General features: G+C 61.0%; 1 protein-coding gene across 3 annotated transcripts in view; it reads right to left on the bottom strand.

Annotated features, from left to right (window-relative positions):
• CSNK1G2 (casein kinase 1 gamma 2) overlaps nt 1–12,554 on the bottom strand; it is a 33,530-nt gene that overhangs the window by 15,488 nt on the left and 5,488 nt on the right. For all 3 annotated transcript variants that reach the window (XM_064280139.1, XM_064280140.1, XM_064280141.1), the window contains exons 2-5: nt 3,334–3,792; nt 678–718; nt 461–530; nt 236–384 (exon numbers count right to left, since the gene is read on the bottom strand). In XM_064280139.1, coding sequence (XP_064136209.1) covers nt 236–384; nt 461–530; nt 678–718; nt 3,334–3,520 — 447 coding nt within the window. In that variant the 5' untranslated portion in view covers nt 3,521–3,792. The remainder of the gene's footprint in view (nt 1–235; nt 385–460; nt 531–677; nt 719–3,333; nt 3,793–12,554) is intronic.

The following is a 12,554-nucleotide window of genomic DNA, read 5'->3' as shown; positions in this document are numbered from 1 at the left end:
CCAGTCACAGCCACAGCCTCAGTCACAGCCTCAGCCATAGCTACAGCCTCAGTCACAGCCATAGCCACAGTCACAGCCTCAGCCTCAGTCACAGCCACAGCCTCAGCCAGTCACAGCCTCAGCCACAGCACAGCCACAGCCTCAGTCAGTCGCAGCCACAGTTACAGTCACAGCCTCAGCCTCAGCCACGGCCTGCCCACCTGGTCCCCCCACGGCCCCGCCCTCGGCCCCCCACCAGCTGGATGGCGATCATGAGGACAGTCTTGAGCGTGAAGGTGCGGTCACAGAGGTCAAACAGGTCCTCGAGGCTGGGTCCCAGCAACTCCAGTACCATAGCGTTGTACTTCCCGCACGGCCCGAAGTAGTAGACCTGGGGGACGCCCTCTGGGGACAGAGACGGAAAGCGGACAGATGAGGTGCCGTGGACAGACGGCATGCCCGCCCCCCGCCCCCCACATACCTGCCGTGCTTAGCTGCTTGTAGAAGCGGTACTCCAGGTGCAGCTGTGGGGCGCGTGACTTGATCGGCTCCTGGGGGTGAGGGTGGGGTGGCACCGGGGACCCAGCTCCAGGCAGAGACACAGGAGGGGGCTCGGGCAGACCCAGGGCAGTCTGGCCCTCGGGGCCCCACGGGAGGGGCGTGCTTGGTTGGGGGGTGGGGTGGAGGGAGGGACTCACCAGTTTGATGGCTACGTATTCGTTTGTATAGAGGTTCTTCCCTGCGAGGGAGCAGGGTGGTCAGGACAGCAGGGCCAGGCCCAGGCTCCCCCAAGACCCTGCGTGACCCGCCCCCTCCACAGGGTGGCTCCAGTCCTGCTGCCAACCGATTGGAAGCAAGCCCCCTGCTGTGGCTGTCCTGACCAAACCTGCACCTCGTCTCCCAGAGACCCCATGCTCCGCCCTCATCCCGGCTGCCCCCTCTCTGTGGCCTCAGTTTTCAACACTGTCCAGCTTGCTCCCTTGAGCGCCTCGGCTCCAGCAAGCCTCTGCCCCCTTGGAGCCCATCCTGAGGACCCCCGCTCCCTCCCCACAGGACTGGCCCACCAGCGAACGAGCATGCTCTCGCTTGCCTAAGACTGATCAAAACAGAACACAGCAGCCCTGTGTCTTCCTGGGCTCACTCAGCAGGCTGCTGAGGGGCCTGGCATTTGCCAAATATAGGATGGGGGCTGCACCGAGAAGGGCCCCTAAAGCTGCGTGCGGTCCCTACAGCTTCAGCCACACACACAGCATCTGCGAGGCTGATGGAGGACAAGGCCTGAGGGGCTGGGCTGCACCAGGTGGGAGATGCTGCAGGCCCACCACCCAGGGCCCCTTATCCCAGGACAAGGGCTGGGCCACCTCCCATCATGTCCAACCTCAGACCCGCCCCAACACAGCCACGGGCCAATCCTTGACGGGATCAAGAGAAGCCCCTAAAGCAAAACTCAACTCCTGATGACAACATAAACCCACGCACTTAACCACGAGGTGCCACGAAACAGGGAAAAAGTCGAAGAAACAGAGACTAAGAGGGGCCACAATGAACGAGCAGATGGGAAACCTCGAGAGAGAGAGAGAGAGAGAGAGCACCAAATGGAAATTCTAGAACTGAAAACCACCACTTACGATGTCAAAAATTGACTGGAAACACTCAGCAGAAATTTGTACAATGCAGACAAAAAGGGACCTCACGGTAGGAGGGGACAGGACAGCTGGCGACAGGGAACCCAGAGCTAGAAGGCAGAGTGGTTGACATGTCGTCGAGTTCGTACCAATGTCATACAACAACGTGTGTACTAACTGATGAGAAACTGGTTTTTCTGTAAACTGTCACCTGAACTACAATAAAACAAAACAAAAAAAGTGACCGTACAACCGGGCAACAGAAACCATCCAAACTGAAGGGAGAGAATAGGCCACACGCTCCCAACAGACGTGCAACTGGAATCCAAGAACAAGAAGAAAGTCGTGACAAAAAAATCGGGGCTACACTTTTCCCAAATTTAATGAAAAATACCAATATACAGACCCAAGACGCTCAATGAATCCCAAGCAGGATAAACACACACACAAAACCCACAGTTCGACACAACACAAGTAAATCCTGAGAGCGAAGACAAGAAAGAAAACTTAAAAGACAACCAGAGGAAAAAAGACCCATTACGGGCAGGCAAACAGTACTCAACATCATCAGTCACCAGGGCCGCACAAATAAAGCCCCGAGGAGAACACGACACACCCAGTGACACGCACAAAACTAACGAGGCTGACGCCACCAAGTGGAAACCGCCGCTCTCGCCACAGCCAGTGGGAGTTAAAATGGTGCCAGGACTCTGGAAGGCCGCCTGGCGTTTCCCCATCAGGTTGCACACGCCTGCTGTCTGACCCAACACTTTCGTGAAAACACCATACGGAAGAAAACTCAGGGCAGTTTTATTCACTACAGCCCAAATCTGGAAACAATCCGGAAGACGCTGAGCAGGAAAAGGGACACACACACTCATGGGATGGCCACGATGGGACCACCGCACAGGAAGGAAGGGCAGGGACACACAGGTCCTCTCAGAGAAAAGGTACTGAGCAAGAACCCAGGTGAGAAGGAAGCGACGCTCTTGCCTGTCTCTGCCACCACCTCCCACTGTGCAAGAACAGAGCCATGGAGACCACCTCAAGTCCCCGCAGCACTGCACATCCCTGCTGAGCCACTGGGCCACCCTTGGGCTCCACCGAGGCGTGTCTCCCCAGGGCGGACACCTCCCAACACTGTCCAGCAGGCTCAGGGTCTGAGGCGACCACCCCGCCACCCGCCCTGCGTGTCCCGCCCACCAGCAGACATGGCTTTTGGGCCCTTGGCCCTTACAACTGCCGCTTCCTGGGCCAAAGAGACAGGGCTGAGGCTACACGCCCTGGCCGGCACCATGCCTGAGGGGCCCGCACGGTGGGCGAGCAGACTCGAGGAGGCCTGTGGTCCTAGTCCCAGCCAGACAGGGCACGGGCTCTGGTTCCAGGCAGGGACCTTGACCTGTCCTCGCGGTGAGTCACAGAGCGTGCAGACCAGCCAGCCTGCACTTGGAGACAGGCTCAGCCAGGCGCTTTGCAGCTCCAGCTGCCTGCCTGTCCCTGGCCCGTGGCCGAGAAGCCACACCACCTCGTGGAGACTTCACAGCCACCCCCAGGGGGCAGAGTACCCACGCTCCTCCCAAAACCTCAGGGAATCCACCCGCAGACAGCTCCGTCAGGGAGACCCCTGTGCCCCAGGGACCTGCAGGAGGGGTGGTCAAGTGGGCTGGCTCTCCACAGAGGGGCTGCCCTCCCCACACCCTGCCGCAAGCCGCACAGGGCCACGCCTCACCCAGGCGGAGCTCCCCGAAGTTCCCGCAGCCGATCTTCTTGCCGACACGGAAGTTGGGGCCCACCATCAGGACCCCCGAGCTGGCCCCTGAGCCGCGGACACCGTGGCTGCTCCGGCTGCCACCAGCCTTGGACATCCTCCGAGCCTCCTCCGACTCCCCTTTCCCTCCTTTCTTGTCAAAATCCATCAGTTTGTGGTACCCTGGCCTCTCCACGGTGACTCTGCCGTGCAAATCCCAAGCCTGCGGAAACCTGAGGTGGCGGTGCTTGGTGCTGGCTAGCACACCATCGCAGCCCGCGGTGGGCAGACAGGCGGGCAGGCCCCGCGGCCCAGCTAGTGTGATGGGGGGGCTCTCCAGAGCCCGGCCGCGGCGCTCATCCTGGTGGCCTCGGGGTCGTGCTCAGAGGGTGAAGGCATTCTGCTGGCAGGTCCCGTCGCCCTAAATCTTTCGGCTCCCAGCTGTGGGGAAACAGGCACAGATTAGGGTGGGCCGCAGGCCAGGGACCCCACGGCACAGTCATCAGGGAGGGCACAAGGCTGGCAACATCGCCTGGCTGCCTGGGGGGCAGGAGCTGCCTCTGACCAGCCGCGAGGCCAACAGGGCAGGAGGACCTGCCTCGGGCCAACATCGCAGGGAGCGGGCAGTGGCTCTGGAAAGAGCTTTGGAAGTATGCACATGACACAGCACCCTCGTCCAGGCTCTGGGGGGCCTCCGGGCGCACGGGGCACAGCTGCACAGGATACACGTCTTGTGTAACTGCACCCGCTTTAGGTGGCACTGCTGCTCGTGCTCGAGGGGCCCGTGCGGACAGGATCATGCTGCCCCCAGCATGGGCTCAGGCGTGACGATGCATAGGGCGAGGCCAAGAGCATCCTGAGATCAGGAGGCGCGGGGGCTGCAGCCAGGCCCTCGGGAGAAGGGCGGCAGGAGGACCCAGATGCGCGCCAGCCATCCCCCCACCTGCAGGGGGCCCAATCCCAGGGCCCATGTCTGGGGGGACACACACTGTAGGAGTGTGCTGTGGATGTAGTGTGCCTGGAGAACAGGGGGTGGGAGCTTGGAGCCTGGGTCCGACGAACAATGGCAGGCAGATGGCCTGCTCTTGGCCCAACCACCGACAGAGGACCCTGGCCCGAGAAAACCAGGTCAGGCCCACGGAGGGCACCTGCAGCAGCCGCAGGTCACCCCGGGGTTGGGAGCTGGGCTGCACAGCATGTGGTCTCCAGGTGCAGAGAGCCCCACTGCAACACATCCCCTCTCCCAACCATGCGCATGGAGGACAGTGGGTGCTGGGGCCCCCACAGGACCCCTGGGGGTCTTCCTTGATGGGGTCTGCTGGGGAGGGTCAGCTCACTGGTCAGGGGGCATGTCACCACCTCAGAGCGTCCTGGCCTGAGGAGGATGTCCCCCTGCGTGTGAGGACACCGTCACTGTCCTCAGCAGAGACCCAGCCCAGCCACTGGTCACCTCGATGACCAGCAGGAAAGGCTCTGGCACGTCTCTGCTACTTCACTCAACAGCTCTAGCAGAAAAGCCCGTGGGCCGCTGCCCGGCGGGGACGGTGATGCAGCCAGCCAAGACGCTCTAGCGAGAACACGGCTCACAAGCGTCATCCGCGGCACCGTCATCTGTGTGCAGCAAGGCCCTCACTGAGGAAATCCGCACCTGCGCTCCTATGCGTCTGCACGCTCCACATGGCCCCTGGCCCCTCCCCGCTGGGTGGCCGTGTGAAGGGCAGCCACACCTGCCAGCCCTCACAAGACAAGCCTCACCTGCCTGTGGGCAGAGCCCCTGAGACCCCACCAGGGAGGGACATGGCCAGCCTTGTGTCACAGCAGGAGGCAGAGCTTCACCTCTCTCTGCGGCGAGTGACTCTCCATCATGTGGACAGGCCACCATGTCGCTCTATCACCTGCTGACGGACACCTCGGTTGCGTCCACTTTCTGGCTCCTGCGAATCGTGCTGCTATGAACACACGTGCAGGTTTCTGCCTGGACATGTTTTCGTTTCTCTTGGGTAGACACATAGGAGCAGGACTGCTGGGTGGGACGACTTCCCCGCGTCCTCGCCGGCACTTGTGATCATCCATCTTTTTCACGTAGCTGTCCTCAGGGAAACAGTGGTGACTCCGTCAGGCAGGGCCCAGTCCCCGGCATGGCTGCACCAAAGGACAGCTCCCTGGTGTGCACCAGGAAGGCAAGTGACGGAGCTCATGGGCTGCCTTGCACCACCCAGCCCCACCCCCCTGCTTCTAGAAGCACTAACTCTCCTACTGCTTGACCCTCAGGAACAGTCAACCCTGTGCCCTGGCTTCCCCAAACAGATCCACTCTGACTTTCCTTCCTTCAAGAACGTCTGGAGGAAGGACCTCTTCTCATGACAACGGTGTGCTCCAGAAAGCATAGCCGGTTAGACCAAGGCCTCTCTGTGCATCCGTCTCTCTCCCTCTCAGCAGCTACGTCTTCTGCTTCCAGGCCTCACGGTCACAGTGAGTCCCAAGCGGGGTCCCAAGTGCCTCCTGGCCCGACTGACGGTGCTTTCTGGACCTGGACTGTGGAGGCAACCAACCCCAAGGAGAGGCTGCTGGTCCCAGAGCCGCTCGCCGTGTCTTCTGTGTACGCCCACTCAGAGCAGGGGGCCCGGGGCCTGTGCCTACCACAGCCGGGACGCCCTCTGTGCCGGGTCTGCCGGGCACTGCCATGGCGAAGGGAGCTGGTCCTGGCAGGGACGGCAGCTCCAACGCTGCCAGGTCTGGCTGGAGACAGCAACAGCAGTGCCATCAAGCATTTCCTGAGCGGCTGACCATCACCTCCCACAGCCTCAGGAAAGGTGTTCTCCTCAAGTCTAGAGAGACCCTGTGGGGGGCTCTGTCCGCTCACATGGCCGACCAGGCCCAGGCCCACCCCATACTCGGGGCCCTGCATGAGGCCTGTATCCCTCTGTCTGCACTGCTGTCCTTGTGCTCATGGGTCTCTCGTCAGGACGGAGGTGAGAACCTGCCCAGTTAGACAGGAGATGAACAGGGAACTGAGGTGGCTCAGCAGAGGGGACACGCCAGGACCGGGGATGCCCTTCACCAGCCAGGCCACCCAACAGACCCTGGACCTACCAGGGACGCCCCGCGCCCCCTCCCCAGACCAGGGCCAGGCCACCAGCCCTGCCCCGCCTCAGGCTCAGTGGAGCTGCCTGCCCGCTGCAACATGAGGGCTTGGTAGATGCTTCCAGGAGGTGGCCGGCTTCGGCACAAGCACCCCAAGTGCCAGGCATCACCTGGACTGCACTGCCCCCACCCAGGGGCGTCCCCAGGAGGTGAGGGGGTGTGGGGAGAGTGAGCCACATGTACAACAGAAGAGAATTGGGAACAAAGACACTGATTCACCCGGGCTGTGACCAGCACCCACGGAGGGGCAGAGGCCTGCGGTCACCTCCACCCACACCTGCATGGTCAGCCCAGGATGCCAGGGGGAAGTGAGGCGGGGCAAGCCGCAGGGAGGAGACTGCCACCGTCACACTCACTGGATCTCCCCAGCCCCACCCCCCACGCCAGCAGGCCACTCAGTCATGGCTGACACTGACCCAGGGGCCAGCCCCCTTCCCGGGCTCAGCCTGCCCCAATGACAAGAGCCATGTGCACAGATCGGCCCCTGACAGGGCTGCACGCCCCTGCGCCCATATCAGCAGGTTACCTGCTGTGTCCTCTTGGGGACCCTCCATCTTGTCGGGCCCAAGGTCAGCACCCCCCCAGCGGGGGGCCTTCTCTGCCATCCCCACTCAGTGATGTCACAGTTCTTATGCTGACCTCACCAGCAGCACCCCAGGCCAGGGCTAGGGTGTGGGGGGGACACAGAGCTACAGCCCGCGGCAGGCCTCACAGTGCCCAGGACGGCCCCCGGAGAACAACCCGACCCCATGGTAGGCCTCACAGTGCCCAGGACGGCCCCCGGAGAACGACCCGACCCCGTGGCAGGCCTCACAGTGCCCAGGACGGCCCCCGGAGAACGACCCGACCCCATGGTGGGCCTCACAGTGCCCAGGACGGCCCCCGGGGAACGACCCGACCCCGTGGTAGGCCTCACAGTGCCCAGGATGCCCAGGACAGCCCCTGGACAATGAGCTGACCCTGTGTCAGCAGTGCCGGGGGCAGAGCCTGGGGCAGCGGTGCAGTCAAGACTCCCGTGCACAGGCAGTCAGTGGGACTGCAGACGTGTGAGGACGCCCTGTGTGAGCAGCCCCAGGAGACCAGGCGCCCACCATGCACAGAACACATGCCACCCACGACCCAGGTTCTGACAAGCAACAAGCCTCTGTGCCGGGATTTACGACGGCTCCACTGCCTTGGCCTCATGGTCGCTCATCAGGGAGGGAGTGGGTGGGTGCCCGACCCGGGCACAGGCCAGGGGTCTCAGCAAGCACAGATCAAACAGGAGCCACCTACCCACTGCCCAACACAGGCCGAGCCAGACACTCAGGCCTCCACGGCTGACCCAGGAGAGGGGGCCCTTTCCATAGGGACCCCTGCCCCTGTGGTGGCAGCCAGAACCCAACAAGGCCCAGAGTTCCCAGGCCACAGGCAGGAGCAGCCCCAGCTCTGCACCTCCCTTCACAGTGGGCTCTGGAATGGGGTCACACCCACGGGTATCCCACATGATCTGCCATACTCCCCCTCTCCCCATGACTCGGGCCCACACTGGGAGGGCAGGGGCACCTCAGGACCTTTGCACAGGCTGTTCCGGGTTCCTGGGGGGCAGCTGGCTCCCACAGCACAAACATCTCCAGGTGACACCCCTTCCCAGCCCTTCCTCACCGCCACATCACCTGACACGTGAGGGCACGCGTGTGTGCGTGCTGTCTGCAGGAGTTCAGCGACAGGGAAGACGTGCTGTCCACACACCCTCATCCAAACCACTGACACACGGACACGTCACACTGAAGGGTGGACAGACGGCGGCCATAAGGAGCAGGGAGCCACAGCTGGTCCCCGGGGAGGGCGCAAAACCAACTGCTGTGACAACGGCAGGCCCGCTACCATGCACACCACCCCACGTTCCCCAGCATCGGAGGGTTTCAGTACACGTGCAGTTGTCGTGTGCCGTCAATCCCAACTCATGGCGACCCACGTGGCAGAGAACTGTCCCATGGGGTTTCCTGAGCTGTGATCTTTGTGGGCGCAGATCGCCAGGTGTTTCTCCCACAGAGCCACTGGGCAGGTTCAAACTGCCAGCCTTTCAGTTAGCAGCCCAGCACTCACCACTGGACCACCAGGGCTCCTGTCGACATGTGCACGTGTGCACACCTGGTACTGGCAAGGGGGACGGGAAGCCCTCGGTGGGCAGGTGAACTGGACCATGTCTGGAGGCTTCCTGACAAGCTCTCCCCCGTGCTAACCTGTGGGGACGCCTACCAGGAAGGGGGTCCCATTCACTTCAACGCAGCCGCAGCACAAACCACTGTAATGTCCAGACAGGTCATTTGCAACAGAGAGGAACTAGTAGATAACTAACGCCAGAGCATCCTGTTACAGGTGGGTGTGTCACAGCCTCGCCCACGTGTACACGACGCGTGTCTGCACAGATGCGTGCAGAAAGTTCTAAAAGGAAGGGCAGAGGGCTGTTCACAAGGGTCTCTGGGGGCCTGGTCGCGCAGCAGAGGGGGCAAGGAGGAGCCCGAGAAGACAGGCTGGGTTATTGGGCTCTCACCCTGCCCTTCAGTCCCTGAAGCGCCTCGCCCATCAGCTTTGCAGGTGAGGGGTGAGGACTGGTGAGCCGCGTGCTGCCTGGGGACCTGGGGAAGCGAGGGCTTCCCACCCATGGACTGGTCCCCCACAGCCGCCTCTTTTCGGGAGACTGTCAGAAGGACCCTGGTGGTAGCTGCAGCAGCCCAGCCCCCAAACGCCAGGGAAGCAGCCCACCTGGCGAGGGTCTGGGGGGCCAGAATGGGAGAGATAGGGTGCTTATATTCACCCAGACGTCACAGAGCCAATGTGCTCCTGGGTGGGTGGCCCTGAGCATCCCTACCCAGCCCAGCACCCTGCAGCAGAGCTGAGCGGGCCCACTGCCACCATTAGCTCCCAGAGGCCCAGCCCCTCCCCAGGGACCAGCAGCCCCTCCATCCAGGTGCACCTCTCCCCCTTCGGCCAGACTTGCCACATGACCAGGGATTTCAGCAGGTTCTTTCAGGGTGGGAAGGGGGTGAGCAGGGCCACCAGGTGTCACTAAGCCGCAGGTGGGACCCTGCACAGCAGCCTAACCCCGTCCCCTCAGGCTCCCCAGACACCATGTCATCCCTGTCTGACCGAAGGCTGAGTCGTCACCCAGACTCTCACCACTGGTGGGGGATGACATCATCTGAGGCCACCATGCCACCCTCCTCAGACAGAACCCGGCCTGTGGGTCCCTGCAAAAAGGGGCGCCACAACCAGGCCCCAGAGGAGCAGGGAGGCAAACACGGTGGGCTGTGCAGAAACGCCTCCAAGTATCTCAGACATGGGGGAGAGGGCAGACGGCTGTCTCCTGGACCGGGAGTGACTTTTTAAAAAAGTTCTCTATGCTTGTCAACCCTGGTGGCGTAGTGGTTAAGTGCTACGGCTGCTAACCAAAGGGTCAGCAGTTCGAATCCACCAGGCGCTCCTTGGAAACTCTATGGTGCAGTTCTACTCTGTCCTATAGCGTCGCTATGAGTTGGAATTGACTCGACAATACTGGGTTTGGTTTTCGGTTTGTATGCGTGTCTGTGACGTTATTTTCAATGTGCGTGTATCGCTTTGCAACTTAAAATACCAAGAACCAAGCCAAACGCCAAACCAGCTGCTGCGTAGTCAATCCGCACTCGTGGCGACCCACGTGTGTCAGAGTAGAACTGTGCCCCGTAGGGCTTCCCATGGCTGAGTTTTCGGAAGTAGATCACCAAGCCTGTCTTCTGAGGCACCTCTGGGTGGACACAAACCTCCAACCCTTTGGTCACCAGCCGAGCGCTTAACCGTTTGCACCACCCAGGGGTACCTACACAAACAAGAGGGCAGGGCTCTATTTTGGCCTCCCAAGGCCAGAGGCACCTGGAAGGTTCCATGGGGCCAAGGAGGCAGGATCCCAGGCTGTTGGTCAGTTTCCACGGAGACCAGACCCTGTGCTGAAAGGCTAGTCCACTCTCCTCCAAAGAGCAGGAGGGAGCCAGGCCTGACTGGTCCGCTTCAAAGGCCAGGGCGGTGGACAGGCAGGGGGCGGAATGTTCCGGAAGTAGACTGCAGTGTTGGCTGCACCACACAGTGAAACAGGCACCCAGAGCACCTCAGGCTGTGCGACTCATGTCTCGAGCACTGTCTCGGTGCCACTGGACGGGGCAGCGCCCCCACAGACACTTCAGGCAAGTGGGGGGTGCCACAGGGCATCACAGGGACGGCGGGCTGCAGCCTATCCCCACGCCGCCCCCGGGGGCCACGACTGCCCCCAGAGACCACGCCAGATGCAGTTCAAGACCCTCATCACACCCACCGTGCCCAGGACGGCACCCCCCGAGGCTCACAGGCATGGAAGCCACCACGGACATCAGTGGGGAGGGGATGTCTCTGCCCAGCTCCTGGCAGCTCGTGATACGCACGGGGCCCCACGACAGTGCCCTGGGCAGTAATGGGAGCTACGCCACAGCTCAGGCCCGGCGAGGCGGGTGGACACGTCAGCCCCAAAAAGCTGCACCTGGACTTCTAACTGATTTCAATTTAAACCAGAACACCCGCCTCAGCCTCGGGACTACGGCTCGTGCATCTGAACACACTGGGCGTGTGAGTGTCCATCTCCCCTTTCAGCCATAGGAAGTTTATGAAACGTGGTATTTCTGATGAGAACTCAGCATCCAAATGGGATGACCTGTCAGCGTAAACCACACACCTAGATTTCAAAGCCTTACTACGGAAGTGCCGCCAGAAGGCTCCTGAGACGCAAGAATGGTGAGACTCTGTCTCACGTACCTTGGACATGTTATCAGGAAGTATGAGTCCCTGAAGAAGGACACCATGCTTGGTGAAGCAGATGGTCAGCTAAAAAGAGAAAGACCCTCAATGAGATGGATTAACACAATAGGTACAATGGTGGACTCAAATATAACAATGACTGTAAGAATGGTGCAGGACTGGGCAGTATCTTGTTCTACCCTACAAAGGACCGCTACTAAGTGGGAACCGACTCGACGGCATCCACCTAACAATGATAATATGGAAAAGAAGTGCCCTGGATAACACAATCAGCGAACACGCTTGGCCGCTAACTGAAAGGTTGGAGGTTCAAATCCACCCAGAGACACCTTGGAAGAAAGGCCTGGAGATCTACTTCAGAAAAACCAGCCCCCGAAAATTGTATGGAGCACAGTTTTACTTTGACATGTGTAGGGTCATCAGGCATGAGGACCAACTCAACAGCCCCTGGCTCTTCTTCAATATTTAAAAAAACTAATAAACTACGGCATCCATGACTCTTACGCCGGTTACATGTTGACGTGATTAGCTCCCAGACAAGCCGGTTACCTGTGCTTATCTCCACCTTGCCATTCCGCCACAGGGCTACCTGTACTCTCCCACGTAGCTCATGCTGTATCTGTGGGGCAGTGTCTGGAGGTCTCAAGCACACTTTCCCTCCTGAATACTCGTCACCCTCACAGAGTGGGAGTCCAAGGCCTGGGCAGGCACGGGGAGGCAGCACTCTGTCCCTGCTGAAGCCTCGGCCACCTGGTGGGGAACAGGAAACCCCCAACAAGGCGCTCACCTGGCCTCAGAGGTGACAGGACCCCAGGTGGCCGGATAAGACACATCCCCCAACCCACCAGGCTGCACAGGGTTCTCTGTGTGGGCAGCAGCCTCAAGGCCAGCAGGGCTCCAGCCTCTGGAGGCTCCAGGCAGGAGTCTGAAAGGGAGGACCAGCCTCCCGGGCTTGGGGAGCCAGCAGGTAACCAGAAGGCCAGGTCTCAATCCTCCCTCTGAGGCCTCCAAGGGCTGGAAAACAGGACCAGGAGGCTGCATGCACAGTCTTCAGGGGCCAAGCCGGGGCAGCTGTGAGCCTGGGGTCCTGCATCATGGCACAGGAACGGAGCCAGACACCACACAGAGAAGGACAAATCTCCAGAGATGCCACCAACACCGCTGCAGCTGTCCCACAGGGACCAGAGGAGACACTGCCCAGCATCCCATACACCTGTGTGTCGCCACGATGGAAGGGGGCAAGGCTGGAGAAGGAC

This window comes from Loxodonta africana, chromosome 3 (genome assembly GCF_030014295.1).
Source record: "Loxodonta africana isolate mLoxAfr1 chromosome 3, mLoxAfr1.hap2, whole genome shotgun sequence".
In the NCBI taxonomy this organism is placed as follows: domain Eukaryota; kingdom Metazoa; phylum Chordata; class Mammalia; order Proboscidea; family Elephantidae; genus Loxodonta; species Loxodonta africana.
This window is presented reverse-complemented; position numbering and strand designations above follow the sequence as displayed.